The sequence below is a fragment of the Elgaria multicarinata genome, chromosome 17 (assembly GCF_023053635.1).
Source record: "Elgaria multicarinata webbii isolate HBS135686 ecotype San Diego chromosome 17, rElgMul1.1.pri, whole genome shotgun sequence".
Classification (NCBI taxonomy): domain Eukaryota; kingdom Metazoa; phylum Chordata; class Lepidosauria; order Squamata; family Anguidae; genus Elgaria; species Elgaria multicarinata.
In genome coordinates, this window is record NC_086187.1 from 4,671,262 (window position 1) to 4,695,727 (window position 24,466).

Consider the following 24,466-nt stretch of genomic DNA (forward strand, 5'->3'; position numbering starts at 1 on the left):
TGGCCTTTCTTGCAGCCATATCGCACTGTTGGCTCATATTCAGCTTGCGATCTACAACAATTCCAAGATCTTTCTCGTTTGTAGTATTGCTGAGCCAAGTTTCCCCCATCTTGTAACTGTGCATTTGGTTTCTATTCCCTAAATGTAGAACTTGGCATTTATCCCTACTAAATTTCATTCTGTTGTTTTCAGCCCAGCACTCCAGCCTATCAAGATCACTTTGAAGTTTGTTTCTGTCTTCCAGGGTATTCGCTATCCCACCCAATTTTGTGTTATCTGCAAATTTGATAAGCGTTCCCTGCACCTCCTCGTCCAAATCATTAATAATAATGTTGAAGAGCACTGGGCCCAGGACTGAGCCCTGCGGCACCCCACTCGTTGCCTCCCCCCAGTTTGAGAAGGTTCCATTGATAAGTACTCTTTGAGTCCGATTCTGTAGCCAACTGTGAATCCACCTAATAGTTGTTCCATCTAGCCCACTTTTAGCTAGTTTGTTAATCAGAATGTCATGTCGTACTTTGTCAAAAGCTTTGCTAAAGTCAAGATATATGATGTCCACAGCATTCCCACAGTCCACAAGGGAGGTAACCCTATCGAAAAATGAGATCAAATTAGTCTGACAGGATTTGTTCCTGACAAATCCATGTTGGCTTCTAGTAATCACTGCATTGATTTCAAGGTGTTTACAGATTGACTTCTTTATAATCTGCTCCAGAATTTTTCCAGGGATGGATGTCAGACTGACTGGTCTGTAGTTCCCAGGTTCCTCCTTTTTGCCCTTTTTGAAGATAGGGACAACGTTAGCCCTCCTCCAGTCGTCCGGCACCTCACCCGTCTTCCATGATTTTGCAAAGATAATCGACAAAGGTTCTGAGAGTTCTTCTGCTAGCTCCTTCATTACTCTAGGATGCAGTTCATCGGGCCCTCGAGATTTAAACTCATTCAAGGAAATTAGGTGTTCTTTGACCATTTGTTTATCAATCTCAAACTGCAATCCTGCCCCCTCAACTTCTGCTTCACTTTTTCCAGGGGGGGGGTCATAGACCCACTTTTGGGAGAAGACTGAGGCAAAGTAGGAATTGAGTACTTCAGCCTTTTCTTTGTCATCTGTTATCAATTTGCCATCCTCATTAAGCAGCTGAACCACCATTTCTTTCCTCTGTCTTTTACTACTCACATATCTGAAGAAAGCCTTTTTATTGCTTTTAGCATCCCTCGCTAATCTCAGCTCATTCACAGCTTTAGCCTTCCTGATGCCATTTCGGCACTTCTGCGCCACTTGTCTGTACTCTTCTTTTGTAGCCTGGCCTTCCTTCCACTTCCTATATGTATCCTTTTTTGTTTTCAGGTCATCTCTAAGCTTTTTGTGGAGCCACATTGGTTTCCTCTGTTGTCTTCTATCTTTTCTCCTGGTTGGAATTGTTTGTAACTGTGCCTTTAAAATTTCATTTTTTAAATACTCCCACCCATCCTGCACTCCTTTTCTCATTAGGCTCCCTTGCCACGGGACCTTACTTATTATAGTTCTGAGTTTATTAAAATCAGCTTTCCTAAAATCCAGAGTATGTTTATGGCTACGCTCGACTTTTGTCTCCTTCATAATCAAGAATTCAAGTATGACGTGGTCACTTTCCCCCAGAGTTCCCGTAACTGCCACTTTATCCACTAAGTCATCCCTATTGGTCAATAACAAGTCAAGGATAGTGAATCTCTGAGAATTGTATTTTGGAGAGGGATGGATGGAGTCTCTAATGGAATATTTGTAGAACGAAAAAGGGTTGTTAAACTAATGCAGGGACCATCTCGCTCCTCTGCCTGTTTCAGAAACTTAAGTTTGAATCCACTTCTTTGTGACTGCAATCTTGCCTGGCTGCCCCGCTGGGTGGAAGAAAGGAACGTGAAAGTTGTGCATCCCCTGGTGACGAAATGTGCCCAGCCGCCCGAGGTGGCGAACCTTCCTCTTTTCAATGTGTCTTTCCTCGATGTTACTTGCGGTAAGGCTAAGAAGAGGAGGGTCTGTGGGGTGGGTGATGAGGAGCAACATGTCGGAGGAAGAACTAGGGCTGTTGAATTGCACAATAACTAGATTTCATAATAAAACTCATGTGTCATTGGTTTTATGTGCATATGTCAGCAGTATACAATAAGGGTGAGAAAAATCACAAGAATATATAAAATTCCAATTAAAAACAGACACAGAACCTACAAATCAGCAGTACACTTTCAACAGAGCAGATGAAACCAGCTCACAGGATATACTGGGATGCCTGGGTGAATAAATAACATCTTTGCCGGGCACCAGAATGATGTCACTGTTGGCACCAGGTGAGCTTTCTGGAGGAGGGCATTCCATAGGTAGGGTGCCACAACTGAAAAGGCCCTCTCCCCGCATACTAGCTACCTAATTTCAGATGGGGGGAGGGAGGGCCACAGCGGATGAACACATTGGGAGGAGATATGAACACAGTACGTGGCGAGTCCTGAATCTGGAGAAGCTAAGGGCAGGTTCACCCATTACCCTTGCAGCCTGAGCACTTGGTCACCCCATGGCCAGCTCCCATTGTGTGTCCTCTAAGGAGCACAAGGGGGCAAGAGGCCCTTCTCAGGGGGAACTGTTTCCGGGGGTCTGTGGCTCAAACAGCACTTGGCTGACAGGCTCCAGCTTTGTCTTGTTGCCAGGGGGGCTCAGCACCTTCATGGCTTGCACCCCTGGTTTTCCTGATCCAGACGGTTGCTCGTCCTCTGTGTCAGGGTCTGGGCTGCTGCTCAGGGTCACAGCTGTGGCATTTGCTGGATCAGGGGTGAGCAGGCCTTGCTTCAGCCACAGAGCAGTGTCTGGAAAGTGGGGAGAGGACCATTTGGAAAGCGGTACAGTCCCTAAGGCGGAAGGGCAGAGCCTTACACTGGGGGCCAAATCTGACCCTCCAGGGCTGCCCAGAACCCCCTGCCCCCACTCCCCCCCCCAGTTGCCAAGAGTTTGGTGGGTTTTCTCTCCCCATTCTCAAAGGTTGACATGTAACCAAGCTCCTGTGGCTTGGTTACTGGCAAGAAGAGCTTTCAGCTGCAGCGGGCGGGCGTTTTTGCCCCTGACCCTTTTGCCCTTGGCCACACCCACCACTGGAACGCAGCCCGCAAGAGCTTCTCCGAAATGCAGTTTGGCTCTTGGACTGCAAGAGGTCCTGGGCCCCACTCTGAGGCCTTGGGAAGCTGTCGTTTGGTATTCTGGGCTGATACACGTGGGCATCTTTGTTTCTTCCCCTTCCAGGAGCTGAGTACATTGCGTGCCTGACAGACAACGACACAGGAGAGGCTGATTCCATTGTCCGGTTCACGTCTCGCCTCCCTCAGAACCTGACGGCAGAGGCGTGCAGTTCTTTCTGTTTCGCTGCGGAGCAGGACTATGGGGGATTTAGCAGTAAGGCGGACTGTCTGTGTGGCGTTGCTCTCGAACCAAACTCTTCCACTGGCTGTTTGCCCTACTGTGCCGAGCCATTTGCCAGGCCGGTGTGCGGTGGGCCTTCCATTGTTTCGAATGTCTTTCCAGCTCGGCTTCCCGTTTCCTTAGTGGTGCCCAGTTCGCCGTACAGCCTTTACCAGGAGGTGGCTTTGAACCTCCGTGTTCCGATTGCTGTTGACACCGTTTATTGGGACTTCGGGGACCGGTCAGGGTTTCTGAATACCACCAAGACGTCCGTCCTTCACATGTACACGTCACCTGGGTACTACAATGTCACGGTCACCATCTTTGTTGGCAGCCGGTTTGCCTCGACACAGGCTGAGATCAAGGTGGTGGCACCGCCAGAGGACATAGAGCTCCAGTGTCCTCCTTTGGTAAAGACCAACGAAAGTTTGCAGTTACTGATAAAGAATCAAGGTGGAACCAGCCTCTCAGTTGTGTATAGCATAAGAGCCCAGGACAAAGAGCCGGGGAAAGGTGAGTTGAAACCTAGCAGCTGAGAAGAGACAGAGCTGCAACTTCACGTTAAGAAAAGTCTTTCTATACTTCCTTGAGCAAACTAGGCAATCCTTGTTTTATTTTTCTTGACTTCTGTTCTAAATGTTCTCATTTAAATACTAACCAGTGGTTTTCTTCCCATAGCAGCTGAGCAAAAAGTTATTCTCCTTGATGTTTATGGCCATGTCTTCTTTCCTTCTGGGCCCAGGTCCTTATTGCATAAGCACCAATGGGTGGACCGTTGTTGTAAGCCAGGGTTTGGCAAAAAGTAAATCTCCAGATGTTTTGGACTTCAACACCCAGCATGCCTCACCATTGGCCATGCTGGCAGGGCCTTCTGGGAGTTGGTCCCAGAAATCTGGAGATTTACCTTCTGCTCACCCCGTTCTAAGCCACTCCTCATAGGGAGCTGATAGCCTCTAGGATACATATATCTGCAGAATTGGTTCACTGACCCAACAGACCTGAAATCTAGACTTCAGTTATTTCCACACTATAGCCCTATATGTTGAGGCATTGCATTTCCATAATTAGCTAGAAGTGGAATTAAGGGAGAGTTCCACCCAATGCTTTGTATAGCCCTATATTATCTAACGGCGCCCTGTGTCATGGGTGAGATCTTTTTGTTTACTCACATGTAAATCCTATTCAGCAAAGCTCCTTTGCAATAATTAAATGTTCCCTTTTTGTGTGCCCTGCCTATTTTATTGCTTCTTGTTGATCGTGCCCCTCTTAGGGTGTTTTCAGATTACCGTGACCAATAAAGATATTTGGTACCTGTTCCATCTTTTCCTCCTTTGGGTGTCATCAGACAAACATTATATAGCATGCTCATTACTGCTCATTCAGGAATTTCCGCAGGTCCTTTTCACGATGCCATCCACCTCCTGTGCATCTCCCGTTCCTTCTGCTCATTTTTCTGTCACAAAAAACTCCCGGAAAATCCTACTTTTAGGTTGTGAGGAGACTTGCTGCCATTTCCTACTGTGTGCAGGAGAAGCAGCATGATAAAACTGGCCACTGAATGGGCCACGTGGACGTTGATCCTTTAAATCATGGAATGCACAATCTTTTCAGCCTCAAGGGTCATATCTAGTGCCAGATGGGAAGCTGGGGGTTGTGCATGTGCCTGCACACATGTGTTATGCACACTTGCACAGAACACGCAAATACGTGCCTACACATACGCACATCCCCATCTTGTCAAACATGCCCCCCCCCCGGGCAGGGTTTCCTTTCCTGTTGGGGTTAATGCCAACAGTGGAAACCCTTTCCTCATCCCCTATCTCTGATGGGAGGGTTTCCCTTGCTAGTAGTAGGACTGGCAAAGGAAACCCCTGTCTTTTCCTAGCTAGCACTAGTGCTAACACAGGGTTCCAACAGTTCCATGGATTGCATTGGGAGCAGCTGCAGGAACACATTATGCACCCCTGCTTTAAAACTTAGAGCCTAGAGTAGACCCAGGGCCTATGTAGCAATCAGAGTTACAGCACACGATCTTTCAACCTGAACTCTTCCACAACTTGTTGTACTGATGCTAAGAGTTCTGGGACGATTGTGAACAGGGAAGCCTCCTGTCCTAACCTGTCACCAGGCAGGGCTACCTATTACATGGCCTGGAAAGTTGGGGCTTATGAAAGAGAGGACTTGTGCATTCGTTACACTGCCTCTGAAGCCCTGCCTCTATAAATGTCTTAGTTCAGGTCTCTCTACGGAGGTTCTTGATGCTGCCTCCTGGGTGCTAAGTATGGGAGTGTTGTTTCACAATGCAAGACTCTTGTTTTGGGCCATGGCCTTGGCCAACGTTGGTCCTTCCATGTCTTTGTTGTTGTTGGTTTGGTCAAGAGTCTGACAGTTGCACTTCCTTCTAAAAATGTACATGTTGATTCCTCCTTATGCAGTGGTTCATCCATCATGCCCCGTGGACAGTGTGGCTTTCCCTGGCAACAGCCACTGCTATTGGCTGGTGGCAGAGAAAGCCGAATGGCAGGAAGCCCAGCGGCATTGCCAGGAATATGGCAATGGAGTTCTGGCCTTTGTCAGCAGCCCTGAAATCCAGAGTTTCTTGGTGTCCCGTGTCACCAGGTAAGTGAGTAAAAGACTGTTTTTTGTCTAATTACTGGCAATAGTATGATTTATGTTATACCAGCAAATGTATGTTATCCTAAACAATTTCTGGTTAATGCAGTTTTGAGTTTTATGGGGTGGTGGATGAGCTGGGGGCGCTTTACTCCTCCAGTGCTTGCTGATTCTCCTCTACAAATCCCTCCCAGTTGCTTTCCCCCATAGTCAGTCCCCCCACCCCAGTCTTATAGTGTGGCTCAGTGGGGAAGGTATTAATGGCAAATCAAAACAGCTGGGAAGGAGACATTGCAGGAAGAACCAGTGGAGGACAGATGCAGCAACCTCTTTTGTCTAGTAATGTTCCCCTGCAAATTCTTCTCCTACACCTGCATTAGCGATGCAAGGGTTGGGAACATACAGTTCTGCCCCTCACGAGGGACACAATTACACTTGCCACAGGATCACTCTTCAGTCAAACAGCAAAAAAGCATTCCGTTTTGTTTCCACAAAGGAGCGGCATCTTCTTTTGCTTTCCACCTCTTAAACATCATTAGTTCCTTGTATTATTTCATCCCACCCACCCCTTTTCAACCTGGTTGTCAGAGTCCTCTAAAATTCTGGACTTGCTGAGTGCTTGAGTCCTGGTACCAGTGAATTTGTCTGCTAAAATTTTGGCAGGGGGAAACCCATTTGGATTCGTAGGGGGCAGCATCAAATGCATAAGCACCTGGATGGCACCTGGGATATGTCTGCCTCTTCTCTATGTGGCTTAGTACAGAAGTGGCAAAAAAGAAGATTGGGAGTGAGGCATCATGTGCTGGTGCTCACCCGTCTGTTCCCCCTTCCTCTTTCATAAGAATTTCCTTGCCTGCTCCATGGTTAGCCTTAATCTGTTACATCCTGCGTTGGTGTGAACCGTGGTGCATTCCCTTGATGCCAGAGTTAGCAAATCCACTTCGAATCCTGGCTTCGACCTCTAGTAGCTAGAGCAGTCTCCATTGGGGTTAACCATGATTAGAGACAATGTGGGTGTAACTATATACCAAGGGTAAAGCAAACCATGGGAGGAGCGGTGGGAAGGTGTCCCCAAGCCCACAGTCCGCTCCTGGTCAAGAGATCACCAGGTCTATCAGCCCTCTGCAACTTTAGAGACTGCTCTGCTATTCCACACGTTTCCTGAAGACTTGTGCGATTTTCTTTGGCTCTGATGGCACAACTCTTACGCATTTGGCAGTTGCCTTGTCTCCACCTCATCGTGGGTGGAATCAGAAGCTCCTATGGAGCCTGCGTGGATGCTGCCAAGATACGGGATGTTCTGCTTTATTCGCCACTTTCTTCCTTTGACTGCTTCTCATTGCATGGTTCCCCTTTCATCCTTCATGAGAAAAAGCAGCCCGTTTCCTCCGGCGCTGGGCTCTGACGGCATCTGCGCAGCTTCAAAGCCCACGCTTGACACCCCACAGGCGGCGCTCAGGCCATCTGGGTTAGATTCCCCCCAAGACCCCACGTGGCCCTTTTCTGCAGCCCAGGGAGGGGTGACGAGAAGCCTGGCGAGGCCTCGCTGTCTTCACCCCCGTTTTCCCAAACAGCTGTCCTTCCAAAGTCGCACCGAGTTCTTTTCAGTTGCTTGTAACCGATGCTGCAATTACCGATCATGAGATTATGTCTTTGGCTCGGAGAGTCCCTCCTTTCCTCAGAGCTGTTAGCCGATCGCTCCGTGTGTGCTGCCTGCATTTAATGCTTTAGGCAGGGCATTGGGGGCGGGGGGGGGCTGTTTTTGTTCTTGCTTGATGGGCTTGCAGGAGCGGTGAGAGTCGGCGAAGGACGCGGGCGCTGCTGCTTTCCCACTGTTGTCCTCGCTGCTTCTCCGCCTTCCTTCTGGCTCAGCGTCATCCTTGACTTGCTATTGATGGATTGATTTGAATCATCCCGTTAGATAAACATCGCAGAGGATTGCAGGGTGCCATTTCTCTCTCCATTCAGTTTAGCGATAGAAGATGAATGGTGGGGGCGTGGAGCATTTTCTTGGAAGCTCCTGAATTTCCACCATTTCTTATGGGAAAGCAACGGCAGCTGACATCTGTTTCCCATTAGCCTGTGTGGCAGCCAGATCTCTCTCTCTCTCTCTCTCTCTCTCTCTCTCTCTCTCTCTCTCTCTCTCTCTCTCTGGCTCAGTTCAGACAACACGTTAGTCAACGCAGTGTGAGAACTCCACTCAACGGTTGAGTTTTTAGGGGGTGCTCCTCACACAATGTGTTCTAACTCCACCATTGTGTGACTGTGGGCTACTGTGGAGTTGAGTAAAATCCATTGGGACGTTTGATTGACAGTTTCTCCGCCCTCTCTCCTCCCTCAGTCCTCCCAATGGTATCCCATCAGCCATTGTTGAAAAAAAAACAATCCCGGAGGCTCTCCTAGAAGGGCACTCGCTCCTTTTGCCACTCTTGCCAGGGAACTCTGTAGCCAGTGGGAAAAGTTAACGCAACAGAAAACTCCACAGAGCCCTCCACACAACACAATGGTTGTGCAGGAACTCTCCTCTGCACAGTGTGATGTTCTGCATGGAGTGTTTTCCAAAAAAACTCCACCGTGGGGTGGAGTTTTCCCGCCAGACAACACATTTCTCAATGGGGCTGTAAAAGCTCCACCGCGGAGTTCTAAAACCACCGTTGAGAAACGTGTTGTCTGAACTGAGCGCCTCTGTGGGTCTCCTTCTCTCTCATTAGTAGTTGCTTGATGGCTTTTTCTTCCTTCTATCTTTTTTCTTCCTGAAGAAATGGACTCCATCCCACCCTGGCTATCAAAAGACGTAGGTCCTTCTTGGAGGACCTACCTCTGAAGCACATTTGCCCAAAGAGCCTTTTTTATTGCTACTGGAGCAGAAATCTGAGGGTCAAGATGGCGTGGAGGGGCAGCCACAAAATCATAGAGTTGCAAGGGACCTTAGAGATCATCTAGTCCACCTTCCCCTTCCAGCTGTTTTGTGCTTCATCTCCCATAAGCTCCAGCCAGCATGGCCAGTGGTCAGGAATGCTGGGAGTTATGGTCCAAAAACATCTGGAGGGCATCAAGTTGGGGAATCCTGCATTAGTTCATCCTCCTGCTCCATGTAGTGCCAGATGCAGCTAGAGTGTCTGTGACAAGATAGCCCTGCAGCCTCTTCTTAAATGCCTCCACCTCAAGCAATCTGTGTTACTGCTAAGCAGCCCTTACAGCTAGGAAGTTTCTCCTAATGTTTGGCCTAAATCTCCTTCCCTGCGATTTCCACCCGCTGGTTCTAATCCTGCCCTCTGTAAGTCCTTTTTTTTTTTTTTTTTTTTTTTTGTAACGACTCTCTCGGTGAGATCATAGCTGGAATTAGGACAGGAAAACCTCGCTGGGCCTTCGGGGATGGCAGTGAGGTGGCTGTTTCCTAGCCCAGTCTCCGTGAGCAGTGCCAGTAGCTCAGGAGCAAAACACAGCGGTTGCTTGTTCTTTAGGCATATTTTTTGTAGCTTTAAATAAATAAAATAAAAGCCCTACTGGCTTGCAAGAGCAAGTTATTTTTGTCACCGTTTTCTCGCTGCGAAAGCTCTTTTCACGATTACCTCATTTATTACTGTGACCAGCATAGAGTCTCCGTGGTGGAAGAACCACTTATTATCTGCTTGCAAGCCAGCCACGCTGCCCTGTCTTGTGCAGGGCGTCTCGTGACTGAGGAGGCCAAGAAAGGGGGTCCGGCAGCAGGGTGTGTGTGTGTGAGGGGGGCTGGGTCAAAATGTGAACGCGAGACCTTTTTTGGGGAATGATAAATTAAGGCTCTTTAGCAACTTTGCCTTAATTGGCAATATACACTCCGGCTGCATTCTGCAAACATCCACATTCTGCAGTGTTGGGCTTAAATCCTGTAAAGTGTAAGTTGTAAAAAGTATAGACCCAATACGTTTACTCTGTGTGTACCTGTTGGGTCTTCTCTATGTAGGACTAACATTGGATTTAACCCATGGAATAATAACCCTGAAATCTGACTATGTCAGTTAAGCGTGTCTGCCTGTGTGTGTAACTCTCTCTGATCTAGAGAGGCAGAGTGATGAACTGAGACTGGGGAGACCCAGGTTCATATCCTCACTTGGCCGTGAAGATCATGAGGTGACTTTGGGCCAGTCACTGACCCTCAGCCTAACCTACCTCACAGGGTTGTTTTGCCTAGAGCTCCTTGGAGGAAAAGGCAGGATATAAATGCAATGAATTGATCCTCTATCAATCTTTTTTTCTATCTATCAATCTCCCCTAACCTCTTAGGGCTACAAATTGATGATGGGAGTTTTAGTTCAACACATCCGAAGAGCAGTTGGTTGGGAAGGCATCTGTCTGTCTGTCTGTCTATCTATATCTATCTATCTATTCTCTTTTTGTAAGCGGCAAGATTACTCCTAGGAGAACTGGAGAGTTTGATAAACACGTCCCCTTGTTGGTCTACCCACTGGAAGCTCTGCTGAACTTTTGCTCTGGGGTCTGAGATTCTGCTAGGAGCTTCCTATAAATCTTCAAGCTTTGTCCTACAACCAGGTCCTTCCCTCCTACTTTGAGGGAAGCTCGGAGGACAGCAACATGAGAGAAGGCCTTTTCAGTGGTGGCCCCCCAATTATGGAATGATCTCCCCGACGAGGCTTGCCTGGTGCCAACATTGTTATCCTTTTTATGGTGCCAGGTCAAGTCTTTTCTCTTCTCCCAGGCATTTAACAACCTATGCTGAGTTTTTTTTTTAAACTCAGAATAATTGTTTCCAATGGATATTGTCTGTTTTTGTGCTTTTTATGGTTTTAAATTTTGTATATTTGTTTTTAATGTTCACTGTTTTAATTTTTGTAAACCTCCCAGACAGCTTCAGCTATGGGGCGGTATATAAATGTAAATAATAATAATAATAATAATAATAACAACAACCATCATCCCTATTCTCCCCACACATGCCGGCAGGGCAGGGTGGTATCAGCTTCACTTGCAGAGGAAACCTGAAAGCCAGGAGCAAGAGGTAGCAGACAGTTGAGTAAGAGGAAGGGTCTCAGCCGGGCGAGCTTTTTGCCATTGTGCCCATCCCCCACTCCTCTGTCCAAATGCTGGGAGACAGCAGCTGACTGTGTGCTTCTCCCATGGGGACATTAGGTGCGGGCCTTTTGCATCCGCAGCAGGAGAAATTCCCCACATGGGAGTGAATTGCCAGAAGCACTCCTCCCTGGCTTGGTCAAGGAACAGCAAGAGCTCAGGTCCCGGTACTTGGAGGCGGACTTTGGTCCCTCTTGCGATTCGTTTTATGTCTTCTCTTAGCAGAGCCCCTGAATTTGTAAAGGATTCCTGGAGGGAATAAATGTCCCACATGTCTGCAGATGACGAAGAAGACCGTTCCAACCAGACAGGTTCAGGATGCTTGCGAAATGTCAGGCACTCAGGCATAGCCCTCCTGGGATTGCGTCGTGTTCTTCCAGCCACCTTCTTTGCTTCTGCAAGAGCTCAGATGTGCAAACATCCCATTGCATGCATGCTCCCCCCACCCCAGGACAGCGAGTACTTTGGACTCTGCTGCTCTTTTGACATCCATTAACTGGAGCAGTGACTGCTGTACCAGTGGGGGGAGCAGGGAAACGGGCCTTGCAAAGTGGCCCCTGACTTTTTAACGTGGCTCAGGCGGTTGACAGAGTAGTGGGCTGAGGTGGGGGGGATGGCTGAGGAATGGTTTGCCCTTGGTAACAGTGCAGCATTTCTGGAAATGAAATGCCTGTGAGCCTCATGACTGAAGTCAAGCGTTCCTCTTGTCCCTGGTACGAGAGGGCTACCTGGTACTCCTTGGGCGGCTGGGCCCTTCTAAAAAATTCCCACCTGTCTAAGTTTCAAGAGGGTGGTATCCCATAGGGCTCTCCCACACTAGAGGCCTTCAAGAGGCAGCTGTCAGGGATGCTTTAGGGTGGATTCCTGCATTGAGCGGGGGGTTGGACTCGATGGCCTTACAGGCCCCTTCCAACTCTACTCTTCTATGATTCTAGGGCAGTGCCCCTCTTAATAGCGCACACAAGCGTACACACACGTGCATGGACAACCCTACAACAGCTCTGATGTGGCTATTAGTAATTTATTTAATGAATTTACAATAGTTAACTGCTGCCTTCCTCTTTAAATAATTCCCAAGATTACTCACACCCAGAAACAGTAGAGCAAGAATGAAACAAGCACAGGAAACATTTAAATATATTTTTTTAAATCTACAGAAAGCATCAAGGACAGAACAGAGTGATAAAAAAAAAGCTAGCAGAACCCCAATAAATGTCAATTTAAAACCAGCTGAAAAGCCTTGGCGGACATAAAAGTTTTTGCCTGGCACTGGAAGGATGTCTGGCTTGGTGACAGACAAGCCCCTCTAGGGAAAACATCCCACCTTTGGGGGCCACCAACAAGGAAGCCCTCTCTCCAGTCATCCGCCTGGCTTGGAGGGAGTGTATTTGGTGATGAATGTACAGTTCAGGCAGTCTCATGTGGGAAGAAGGTGATCCTTTAAGTAACCAGGTCCTAAGCCATGGAGGGTTTCAACGATAAACTTTGAATTGTACCTGAAAACAGATGCACAACCAGTGTCGCTGTTTAAGAACTGGTGAGAGATGGACCCCGTCGTTAGTGCCAGTTAGTAGTTTAGTGTCTGTATTTGAACAAAGTGAAGTTTCCAAGAAGTCTTCAAGGGCTGTCCTATGTGCAGCTCGTTGCAGTAACCTGATAACTGCTTATTTGAGCGCCCTAAATGAAACATTAGCTTTTTCTCACAAAATTAGCTGTTGGTTAGATTTGGTATATTTATTAGGCATGAAGAGTATTCCCATGATGATTTCGGTTTGACCTTTCAGTCTTGCTCCCCAGCTGACTAAGGAGCTTAAATGTTTGCTCATGTTTGTCCTTCTCACCCTTGGCAACATCTGGATTGTAAGCTCATCCAGGCAGGGACCTTTTTTTTTACTTATGTATAGAAGCGTGTTCCATGACACAGGCTCTGAACACCAGGCCTGGCCGCGGCTACTCCCTGCTCAAGCCAAGCACCACCACTTGATACGCCTGAGGCAAGGGATAAAAACCACCTTCCTCCAAACTATGTGGAGAAAGGGGTTAAAATGGAGAAGGATTTCAATATATAAAATAAAACACTGTGAGTTATATGTGCTGAGGTGAATGATTGTCAGAGTGGGTGCTAAATGTGTAAACCTCAGATGATAAATGCCAAACAGACATGTGGGATTTTTGTGGTACCGTATTTTCCGGCGTATAAGACGACTGGGCATATAAGACGACCCCCAACTTTTCCAGTTAAAATATAGAGTTTATATTTTATATCCCCTCCCCGCCTCTCCTCTCCCTGCTCTAGTTGTGCGCCTGCAGCTGGCGAGAAGCGGCTGCCTGAGCTGAGGAAGGCTGGTGCTGCTTCCGCACTCTCATTCCCTCCCGGTTTACGAGTCTGTGTCTGTGGCGCTGCCGGGCTAGACTCCGTCAGGAGTTGCTCGCTGAGCCGCTTCTCCTCTCTCCCTCGCTCGGTCGCTCTCCTCCCCCCCCCACTCTCCTCCTTCCTTCCCTCCCTCCTGCTCGCTCGCGCTCTCTTGCTCGCTTTCTCTCTCTCACACCCGCGCGCACACACACAGACACAGAGAACTCAGGAGCTCGTGGCTTCGGTTGAAGGCGAGCGGCTCGCGCTCCCTTTGCCTGCCTCAGCCACCGACACCCTCAGAACCCAAACAGTAAAAAGGGGGGGGGAGGAGAAAAAGAGGCGGAGGGGGGCAACGGTGTGCGTGTATATATATAGGCAAGCCTTAAACAGAAGGATGGGGATTTGAACCATATGCGGCGACCGCAGATTCTCCAGTCCGGCTCGGAAGTTACAGCACCCGCTGTATAAGACGACACCCGGCGTATAAGACGACACCCGACTTTTGAGAAGATTTTCCTGGGTTAAAAAGTCGTCTTATACGCCGGAAAATACGGTAGTTAAAAACAAAATAATTAAAATTTATTTTTAAAAGTTCACAAGCTTTGTTTCAAATAAAACATTTAAAAACCTTTTTGAAACCTTTCATACAATCCGGTCACTCATTCACATTCGCGCTTTCCTTTCTCTCACACAATCACTCTTGAACTTTCTTTATTATCTGTATTGATTAATATACATCCACTATGTGCCCACCACACTCTAAAGACACCACTCACTACACTGACTCTCAAATTTCCCAGAACTTAAGTACCATAAACACAGAGAGCACTAAACACACTCTAAGACAGCCTTTCTCAACCTGCGGCGCTCCAGATGTGTTGGACTACAACTCCCAGAATGCCCCAGCCAGCTCTGCTGGCTGGGGCATTCTGGGAGATGCAGTCCAACACATCTGGAGCGCCCCTGGTTGAGAAAGGCTGCTCTAAGAGTACCTAACAAGTCTCCCTGAAAAGCTTTCCTGAAAAGAACCTTGAAAAGAACTCTCCATCCCCTCCGTCCTTCCCTTATATATGACTCCTCCCCCTCCCCAGACATCCTAACTCCACCCACTCAGGCCAACATTCTAAACTCACCACAGACTTACAAACGGCAGACATACATTTGGGAACTGACTTGTGGGGTGTAACGCCACAGTGTGTACGTGATGTCTCTTCAGAAATAGCATTAAAAGACCTGGTTTTTTTATTATTGTAATTTTGTTTTTAAAGGACTTTAAATTGTTTCATGTATTTATTGTGTTTTTTAAACCTGTTTTTAATGTGGGAGAACTTTTTGTTCTATGGCGATATAGAAATGCCGTAAAGAAAAGATAATGCAATCGGCACTGTGTGTGTGTTTTGTCTGGCCTTTTTCTCCCGAAAGGAGCTTGGATGTCTGGATTGGGTTCAACGACGTCGCGAGCCCCAGCCCTTTGCAGCGGGAAGAAGGCTTTGATCTGCAGAGCTGCCAGAACTGGCTCCCTGGGGAGCCCCACCCGTCCAACGCGGACCACTGCGTCCGAATGGGCCCGGCCGGCCAGTGCAACACCGACCTGTGTACGGCCAAGCACAGCTACGTGTGCGAGCACAAGCCACGAGGTGGGCCCTGTCGTGGGATCCCAATCAAGGGGAAAGCCTTCCGCACCAGGAACCCCACAGCCCGCACACATTATGCAAAATGGGCATAATTTTCCTCATGCTCTGCAGTGTTCTTTTACTGTTCTGTGTGATTGATTCTGGCTTGGTTAATCAGGAGGGAAGGGCAAGGGCCTTCACAGGGCACCGGGAGTCCTCCCCCAATCCCTGGCATGGGAGCTCTTTGGCTCCTTTCTATTTTAGCGGCACACACTGGCCAGAGCAGGCTTGCTTCTACCTGAAGTTAAGGATATATATATATATATACACACACACACACACACACACACACACACACACACACTGAAACCATAATGTTTAATATACAAAAATATAAAATAAAGATGAACAATGATGTTGCTTTAAAAGTGCGATAACATTTTGCACAGACCAATGTGTAGCTAAAACCACGTAGAAAGAGGCCAAACGCATTTCGACAAAGGGTCTTCGTCCGTGGCCAATACGGACTGCTGTGTATTCCCTGGAGATTTACTGGAGCTAACTTTACAATTCCCACAATTGTGTGGTGTCACTCCCCTTTGAAAACATGTCGGGCTTCAGCCTTTCCAAACAGCCTAGGTCATGGTCTTTGGAAGAATGGCTGAAGCCTGACATATTTTCAAAGGGGAGTGACACCACACAATTGTGGGAATTGTAAAGTTAGCCCCAGTAAATCTCCAGGAAATATACAGCAGTCCGTATTGGCCACTGATGCTTTATTGAAACGCGTTTGGCCTCTTTCTACGTGGTTTTAGCTACACATTGGTCTGTGCAATATGTTATTGCACTTTTAATGCAATATTGTTAATCTTTATATTTTTGTATATTAAACATTGTGGTTTCATTGTATATATATCCTTAACTTTTTATTGAGCATTGTAGTCTTGTTTGTTAAGGATTTCACCTTTCTTTGCTCTTGCTTCCACCTGAGCCATCAGGAAGGAGACCACCGGCCCTTTCCCCTTTTTATCTATAGTGGTAGTTGAACAGGGCTGATTCCCCTCCCCCTCAGATATTTTAGTTCTACTGGCGCAGAAAATTATCCCGAATAGTCCTTGTATCTAATAGCATTTGATTTACTTTCTGCCAGGAAAAGCAGCATTGGCAGTTGCGTCTGCAATTTGGGGGGCAGGATATTTGGAGGGTGGGGGCGGGGTGGGGGAACTGTGGCTGAATGCAAGAACTCTTGTGCCAGCTATTGGGGAGGGGTTTGAGAATCGTTTTGGAATATGCATTCAGGTGCCCATCCAGTGCATGTCCCACTAAAAGCCACGTGCATTCCGACAGATATTTCACCGTGCGCTGCTGGTTCCTAAAAGTCAGGACATGTGAGGATGCCTGCAGTGTTTGTGTAGGTGTTTCAGGCCTTAGGGCAGAAAAGAGGGAACCTGGAAATCCATGGAGTTTATGGGTTTTACACATCCCTATTTAGTACTTACATTTCCTGTAAGAAGAAGCGGTCGAGACTAACTTTTCTCCCCCTCCCCCAATATCCCCCCACCCTCCTTTTCAAACAGAGATCCTTTTAAATGCTGAGCACTTTTACCTGGGTGCTCCTGCATTCGACATGTACGTGGGCATGAGGCAAGTTGAAGAAAGAGGAGAACTGTCAGCTCCATCAGGAACTGTGGAGGTGAGGAGCACCGTGGTCCCCTTCTGACAGAGATCTCCTCCCAAGGAACCCAGCGGCTCTATGAAACCTTTGGGTTTTTTTGTTTTCCAGACAGTGGTATTTCCCAGTCTGCAGTTTCAGCAGGAGGGCTTTTTGGTAGCCTTGGAGTTTGTGACTCAGAAGCTGCAGCAGACTGTTCAAGCCCGGTTTCAAGTGCACCGTCCGGCACAAGCAGAAGGTGAGACGCCGTGACACGGCTGGCCAGGGATTCTTACTGATGTGAATCTGAAGTGCTTCTGCAAAAAAAAGGAACATGGTTTCTAGTGTCTAAAAGCTGAAGCAACCCTCTTTCTCTCCATGGATGGAGAGAGACATACCAGCAAGGGGTGGAGCAGGCCCCCAAATCCTCCATCGGTGGAGGAGGGCATCCAGGGGGAGCTGTCTCTTTGCACTTGCACTGGTGCAGCAGTGGGGCACTTCCCAGCCACAGGCCGGATGTAGGCACCAGGCCTCCCCACGTAGCCTGCCAAAGCTCAGCCAAGGCCTCTCCCTCGGCAAAAGCAAGGAGAGGGAAACCGTCTCTGTTGGGAACTGCCCAGAGCGCCTTGAAGTGGCAGTCCCTGAAGGTTCCCCTGGCCTTTCCCTTGGTAGTTGTCAACTGAAGTGCCTTGAGGCAAGGGCTTTGCTCAGCTGCTTCCTGAGGAAAGAGGGAGCGCACTGCATTTCTGTGCTACAAGAATGGAGCTCCCTTCCTCATCAAGCAGCACAGAAACAATGCGATCTGCCCAAGAAGAAAAGAGCTGGTTCTCTTTCTCCCTGGGCAGTTCACATCATTTTGATGCAGTGCAATGAAAAAGGGAGCCCTCTTTCCACTGTGCAGCACAGAAGCCGTGTGTGTGTGTGTGTGTGTGTGTGAGAGAGAGAGAGAGAGAGAGAGAGTGAAATTGTGTGTATGAGTGGAGAGTGGAGTGTGTATGTGTGTATGTTTTGTCGCCACTCACTTTTGGTTTCCTCCCTGTCCACCGCCTCCATGCGGGTCCACTTCCCCCAGGGGAAGGCAGCCCTGCGAGGTAAGCCTGGTGTAAATTAAGCTTTGTCCTTTTCACGCGAAGGTGGCGCCTCCCACTTCTATCCCCGTTCCTGCTCAAAGACAGGGTGTTTTTCCTTGGAGCGCCTCTCCGTTTCAGCTTTTGTCAGCAATCTGACAGGAATGTCTTCTCTCCCTTTCAGAAAAAAACATGGTTAACTAGGGTTTGTGTGTGTGTGTGTGTGTGTGTGTGTGTGTGTGTGTGTGTGTGTGTGTTTGTGTGGCAGGTAGCCCCGCAGTGCCTCCACAAACTGCCCGTCTGGTAAAACCAGGATTGCACAAGGCTGGAGTGTTACTTGTGTTCCTGATCCCATCCTCAGGGTGCAAGGAGATCATGAACATCACAGATCCATCGTTTGCCTCTCAAGAGAATGAGACTTGGACCCAAGTGGACTGTCTGGTCGGGCTCCAGTGGTGTCCTTCCACCAACACCTGCCTGCCTCTAGGGAGTTGTTGTGACTGGGGCACGTGTGCCAACGACTCGGTTGCCCCCACTGCCAGCGCTGTTCCTCGGCACTGTGAAAATCAGTCCAGGAAGAATGAGCTGCAAGAGGCGTTTTTCACATTACCACCCGGCCCCTCCACACGCTACCTTGTAAGTACTGAGTGTCTGGCAGATCCAAAATGCAGCTGGGGGTGTTATGCTGCAATGCAGAATCACAGAATAGTGGAGCTCAAAGGGGCCTGTGAGGCCATCGAGTCCAACCCCCTGCTGAATGCAGGAATCCACCTTAAAGCATCCCTGACAGAGGGTTGTCCAGCTGCCTCTTAAAGGCCCCTAGTGTGGGAGAGCCCACCATCTCCCTAGGTCATGGGTTCCATTGCTGTACTGCTCGAACAGTCAGAAAGTTTTTCCTGATGTCCAGCCTATAACCTGAACCCATTATTTGGTTGCTTCATAAAGGTAATCTGGAATTGAAGTGCAAAGCAATTCAAGGCAGCTAGTAAGTAAGCAAGCGTGAGACATGAATAAAGTTAAGGAGGTAGAATGTGACACACTGTGGACTCTTGAAATACTTTAGTGTTGACATGCTGTTTAGTTTTGTTCAACCCTTTTCTTCCTCTTCAAATAGCAGCATAATTGCCTCTGGAAGTAGCACGTAGCCATCATAACTAGTAGCTTCTGATAGCATCCTTTTCCACGGATTTGTCCAATCCATTTTTTAAAGCCATCCGAACTGATGGCCTTCACTACATCTTGTGGAAGTGAACTGCATAGTTTAACTATGCGGTGTGTGAAGAAGGACTTCCTTTATCTGTCCCGAATCTCCCAACAGATTTGTGGGATGACCCCATTGTATTCAGGTTGGCTTTCCCCCCAATTTCCCCTGAAAATCTGCCTGAGATTTCTGGGTTTGCTTGTTTTGCAGACATCTTCACACCAGTTCTCTGCTTCTGATGTGATGTGGTGCAGTCTGGCTGTGTAGTCTATTAGCGGGAGACTTGTGGGTGGATGGTTGTGTCATTGGACAATTCTGTGGACTAGATGAACCTTTGAGCCTTCCAGCTTCCTCCCCTCAGGCTTTGAGTGGACTTGGACAAGTGCAACTGGCATCCAACCCCTGCCTACAACACTTAGATCGGAATGACCTTATGGGGGCAGGGTGGGGGGACTGCATTGACCCCTCAGTGTGGGTAGGGCTTGGGACATTGAACTCACCCTGAGCTCTCCTTCACAGTTTCTCTTCCGAAGCAAGGACATCTTGGCCAGGCCCAATGATACCGTGGGCTTCCAGCACGACGCCGGACCTGGCGCTTTCCTTCTCTGCCACCCAAGCCAGATGCCGTCTTACCAGATGAGCTACTTCACTCTGAACTCTTCGGATTGGGAGCTGGGCTCTGTGGCCCCTCACACAGCCAGAAGCTGGCGCAACGACTCTGTGTGCTTCTTCAGGGTTCTCTTCGCCGCTGAGGAGACGCTGCCCTTGATCAGTCGAGAGAATTCTGGGGTGCTTCACTCTGGCCACTATGTTGTGAGGGCTGCTGTAGACAATGGAGTCTTTAGGACGAATTTATCCTGCGATTTCTGGGCGGTTTCTCCCATTTCAGGTTTCCGTGTCATTTACCCTCAAGAACAAGAAGGCAAAATCTACGTGGAAATCAGCCACACTTGGCTGTTGGTAAAAATCTCTTCTGGGCTGAATGCGACGGCTGGCTGGGTGGGTGGGAACCAGAGCTTCCCTTTTGGGAGGAGCTGCCCGCCGGCCGTTGCTCCGCTGGTGGCCGATTGTGCCAGGGAAGCCAGCGACACCTGGTTCTCCGTCATCCTGCTGGAGGATATTGGGGAGAACGCGAGCGCCGTCGTGCTCTGGGCTGAGAATGCCGTGAGCTCGCAGAATGTCACCGTCATGGTAAAAGCGGAGGAAGCCATCCGAGGGCTCCGTGTATCCCCAGACCCGGAAACCAGAGTCTTGTTGGATAGTAGCGTGGTGAGTTGTCAGATACCAAAGTGCACCATGGGACATTTTTAGAGAATCTGCTTAGGCTTCCGTCCCACCTTAACTCTACATACAGAGTTGTTAAAATGACTCAAATTGTGGATCTGCAATTCCACAGGAGTGCAAGATAATAATAATAATTTGACATTGGCAAAAGTGTCAGCTTCGTAGCCTTCACTTTTTGGAGGGCGAAGTCTCAGTTTTCTAGCCTTCATGGCTGCAAAGCTAAGCTTGAAAGTGGGTGGGTGATGCCTGCTAAAGTCTCAGAAGCCAGACAGGTAGCTGCATTAGTGGTTTTGCTGCCTTTTGTAGCTCCTTGCTTCCTTCCCCCACTCCCATAATTAGCAAAACCGGAATAAATTAAGCAAATAGAAAACAATGGAGAAAAATTGATGCAACCTAAGAGAAATGCTGAAATGCTGTTCTATTTGCATAATTTATGCAGGCCAAAGTAGTAGTCAGTTCTTGAGATTGCCTGGGTGTGATTACTTTTAGCATTGTGTGTGCTACTCAGCCCCGAAAATATCTGACCTTTTCATCAGCTAAAGTTGCCTTCTAGATCCAGGGAGATGCTCCAAGAGCCCCTCCCCCCTATTTGCACCCACAAGGTTCCATTGAGAAATCCGTTCCCCCTTTTTCCTGACAGTCCTTGTTGGGTGATGTTTTACAGATGCATCCTAGTGCCTAATTAGGTGCCTAATTTGAGCCTGGCCAGGATTTGTGAAAAGCAGCATTGCATATGTCTTGCTGAAATTGGTACCTGTTGTCCTCATCCATTGCAGAAGTACATCCCGAAGATCGATGCTGGGTCGGATGTTACCTTTAGGTGGACGGTGGATGATAAGCCCTCCTTTACTTTCTACAATTCAGTCTTCAGTGTTTTCTTCCACATAGAGACTGTGTACAAGCTGTCGGTAAGCCAAGGTCTCCCAGTGGCCTGTTTGTTTTGACCTCTATGCAAAGGCAGCAGTTACTACTGACTCCCTTCTGAAGGCAAATGCAAACGGCCACTTACCGAGTGGTAATTATGTGCAACCACTTGGGAAGCTGGTTGTCTGTATTGTCCTGCCAAGTGGTGAAGAGTATTTTTGCCAGACAACCCACACCTCATCTGAAATCTGGGCCAGATGCCTGTTCCTTAGAGGTGGGTGTTTGTCCTGGGGATCTGCTGTCATTGGTGGGGTTTCTTCCCTTTCAACCACCCAAAGCTTCTTTTTCCAGTCCAAGGATAGGAATGTGCCGTAGAACCAAAAGGTGCACATGCTCAGGATGGAGGTTTAAAGCTTTATTTGCTCACACAGCAAACAGTGTATTAAACAACACACAATCTCTATCTAACTCCAATCTAGCAGTAAGCAGACCGACAGACATGGTATTGACTATCCCACCCAATCTGCAGCCCTTACTGGGAGACTGATCAGGGGTGCCTCGAGGCGGATGGCATGTAGCGTTACCAGTCAGAAGACATTGTGCCGCTATTCCGTCTTCCCCTCCTTACAGGGTGTTCTCTGGTAAGAACAAAGATGGAAGAAGTGGTGGGAAAACACAGGAGGGTTACAGATGGAAGACTGGAGTCACAGGTGGAATGATAACACTTTCGGCAAATGCACACGCAGGCTGTGTGTATTCTGCATTGGTGTACACTTTCGTAAACACTAGCCAGGATTGCTTCAGAATCAGGATTGGAGCCTTATTTATTTATTTATTTATTTATTTATTTAATAATTGCATTTCTATGCTGCCCAATAGCCGAAGCTCTCTGGGCGGTTCACAAACATTAAAACCATCAGACACAAATCAAAGTATAAAACTAACAGCACTATATAAAACACAATATAAAAATACTATATAAAAGCACAACCAGGGTAAAACTGAGTAGCAATGCAGAGCTTTATACAGATTTAAAGTACAGATTTAAAACAGCAAGGTTAAAAGACTAAGATGATAAACTGTTAAAATGCTGAGAGAATAAAACAGTCTTCACCTGACATCTGAAAGAATATAGTGTAGATGCCAGGCGAACCTCCTTAGGGAGCTCATTCCACAGCCAGGGGGCGACCGCAGAAAAGGCCCTGCTCCTCCTGGTAGCCACTTGCCTCACTTCCTTTGGCAGGGGCTCGCGGAGAAGGACCCAGGATGATCTTTGAGTCCGGGCAGGTACAAATGGGAGGAGGCGTTCCTTCAGATTGCCTGGCCCCAAGCTCTTTAGGGCTTTGAATATTAATACCATCACTTTGAATCGGGCCCGGGCCGGCAGCCAGTGAAGCTGGAAAAGGACTGGCGTGATGTGGTCTCATTGGCTAGTCCCTATTAACGGTCTGGCTGCCCTGTTTTGTATCAGCTGAAGTTTCCGGGCCATTTTCAAAGGCAGCCCCAAGTATAACGCATTCTAATGGGGTTTGCAAACCTTGGTTTCACGCCTAAAACATATTTGGTGCTGATGCAGCCATAATGTGAAACTTATTTATTTATTTCCTTTTCATCCTGCCTTTCCTCTACTGAGCTCCGTGTGCCTCACAAGGCTTCCCCCACCACCACTCATTCTATCCGTACCTCCGCCCCGTGAGATATGTGAGGCTGAAGGTCACTCAGTGAGCTTCATGGCTGTGTGAGGATTTGAACCTGGGCCTCCCCATTCTCAGTCCAGTGCTCTAACCAGTACACCATACTGCAACGATGTTGAAGGAAGGGAGGAATTTATGCAATGGGGGCAGGGGAGGGGAGAAGGAGGACAATGCATGAGCCTAGGCACGGTCCCTGCTTCCAGAGTGGGACCACAATACCTGATGGAACGCCTCTCCCGATGTGAATATACCCAGTCACTACGTTCAACATCTAAGGTCCTCCTCCGGGTGCCTACTCCGAGAGAGGCTCGGAGTGTGGCAACGAGGGATAGGGCCTTTTCGGTGGTGGCCCCCAGACTGTGGAATGATCTCCCGGATGAGGCTCGCCTGGCACCAACGCTGCTATCTTTCCGGCGCCAGTTTAAGACTTTCCTCTTTGCCCAGGCATATGGCGGTACATCCTAATTACCCACATGTTTAGTTTTTAATCGGTTTTTAATTGCTTTATGTGTGTATGTTCAGTGTTTTAGAGTTTTAAATTCTGTATACTTGTTTTTACCTCAATTTTAGAATTTCTGTAAACCGCCCAGAGAGCCCTGGCTATGGGAGCGGTATATAAGTGTAAATAAATAAATAAATAACTCACGATGTAGAGGGGAAAACAACAGCTGAAACCCGATTAGTTTGGATCCAGCATCTGCAAAAGGAAAGGACTCTTCCCGGGGAATTTTGGGGGATCCCTGCCTCCTTCTCACACCACAGCTCACCCATTCAGCAGGGACTCCTGACTTCACGTGTAACATTTCAGGGGGCGCGTAGGAAGGAGGGGCCGGAGAAGCCCATTTCCGTCAGCGCAGTTTGTCCAGTGTAAATCTGGATCCAACCCTTAGTATGGAGTTGCCTCAGATTCTGTTCATTGCTGTGTCAGTTCAACCGTGGGTCAAAGCTGTTTTTCTGTGCTCCGTCCAGCTCACTGCCATCAACCACGTCAGCAACATCACTGTAGACTACAACATCACCGTGGAGAAGATGAACAGGATGAAGGACCTGGTGGTCTCTGAGATCCATCCACTTGTGCCTCAGAACAGCACTGTGGAACTGGCAGCCACCGTGACGGTGGATTCAGCTGTGAATGGCACCTTCTTGTGAGTTCTCCCACTCTTGTATTTGCTGATTGGGGTCATCTTTCAAGCAGAAAAGAAGGGGAATGAGCTCCCATCCTAAGAGAGATCGTAGGAGAGATCATTGTGAATAAACAATCGTAGGAGAGATCATTGTGAATGACCGTTGAGTGGTTTGGATTTTTTTTTTTAAAAAAAGTATCCCACAGCCCCTTGTAATTTTTTGCACTGCACAAGTAAATATATGGATGTTTGTAAATAAAATAGATCAATTACATATACAAAAATAATTGCACAAGTTAAATCAGGTAGAAGCTGCAACTATTCCAGTAAAATTAAATTCCAATATATACAGGTTCATAAGTCCAAACGCCAATTTATCTTTAAAAGGCCAACCCAGTGTACTAGCATTTGGGGAAACCATGCAGCCATGAGCATACGATGTAAGGAGGAGATCCGTAGATTTGTAAATCATATTTAAGCTTTTCTGTTGTTTGGTATAACTGACCCCATG

At 48.0% G+C, this 24,466-nt stretch overlaps 1 protein-coding gene across 1 annotated transcript in view; it reads left to right on the forward strand.

Annotated features, from left to right (window-relative positions):
- Nucleotides 1-24,466, forward strand: part of PKD1 (polycystin 1, transient receptor potential channel interacting) — a 168,508-nt gene that overhangs the window by 85,891 nt on the left and 58,151 nt on the right. The window contains exons 6-15 of the mRNA XM_063143421.1: nucleotides 1,825-1,994; nucleotides 3,266-3,934; nucleotides 5,857-6,040; nucleotides 14,880-15,094; nucleotides 16,648-16,763; nucleotides 16,854-16,980; nucleotides 18,150-18,424; nucleotides 19,509-20,258; nucleotides 21,050-21,181; nucleotides 23,801-23,976. Of these exons, the coding sequence (XP_062999491.1) occupies nucleotides 1,825-1,994; nucleotides 3,266-3,934; nucleotides 5,857-6,040; nucleotides 14,880-15,094; nucleotides 16,648-16,763; nucleotides 16,854-16,980; nucleotides 18,150-18,424; nucleotides 19,509-20,258; nucleotides 21,050-21,181; nucleotides 23,801-23,976 (2,814 nt within the window). The remainder of the gene's footprint in view (nucleotides 1-1,824; nucleotides 1,995-3,265; nucleotides 3,935-5,856; nucleotides 6,041-14,879; nucleotides 15,095-16,647; nucleotides 16,764-16,853; nucleotides 16,981-18,149; nucleotides 18,425-19,508; nucleotides 20,259-21,049; nucleotides 21,182-23,800; nucleotides 23,977-24,466) is intronic.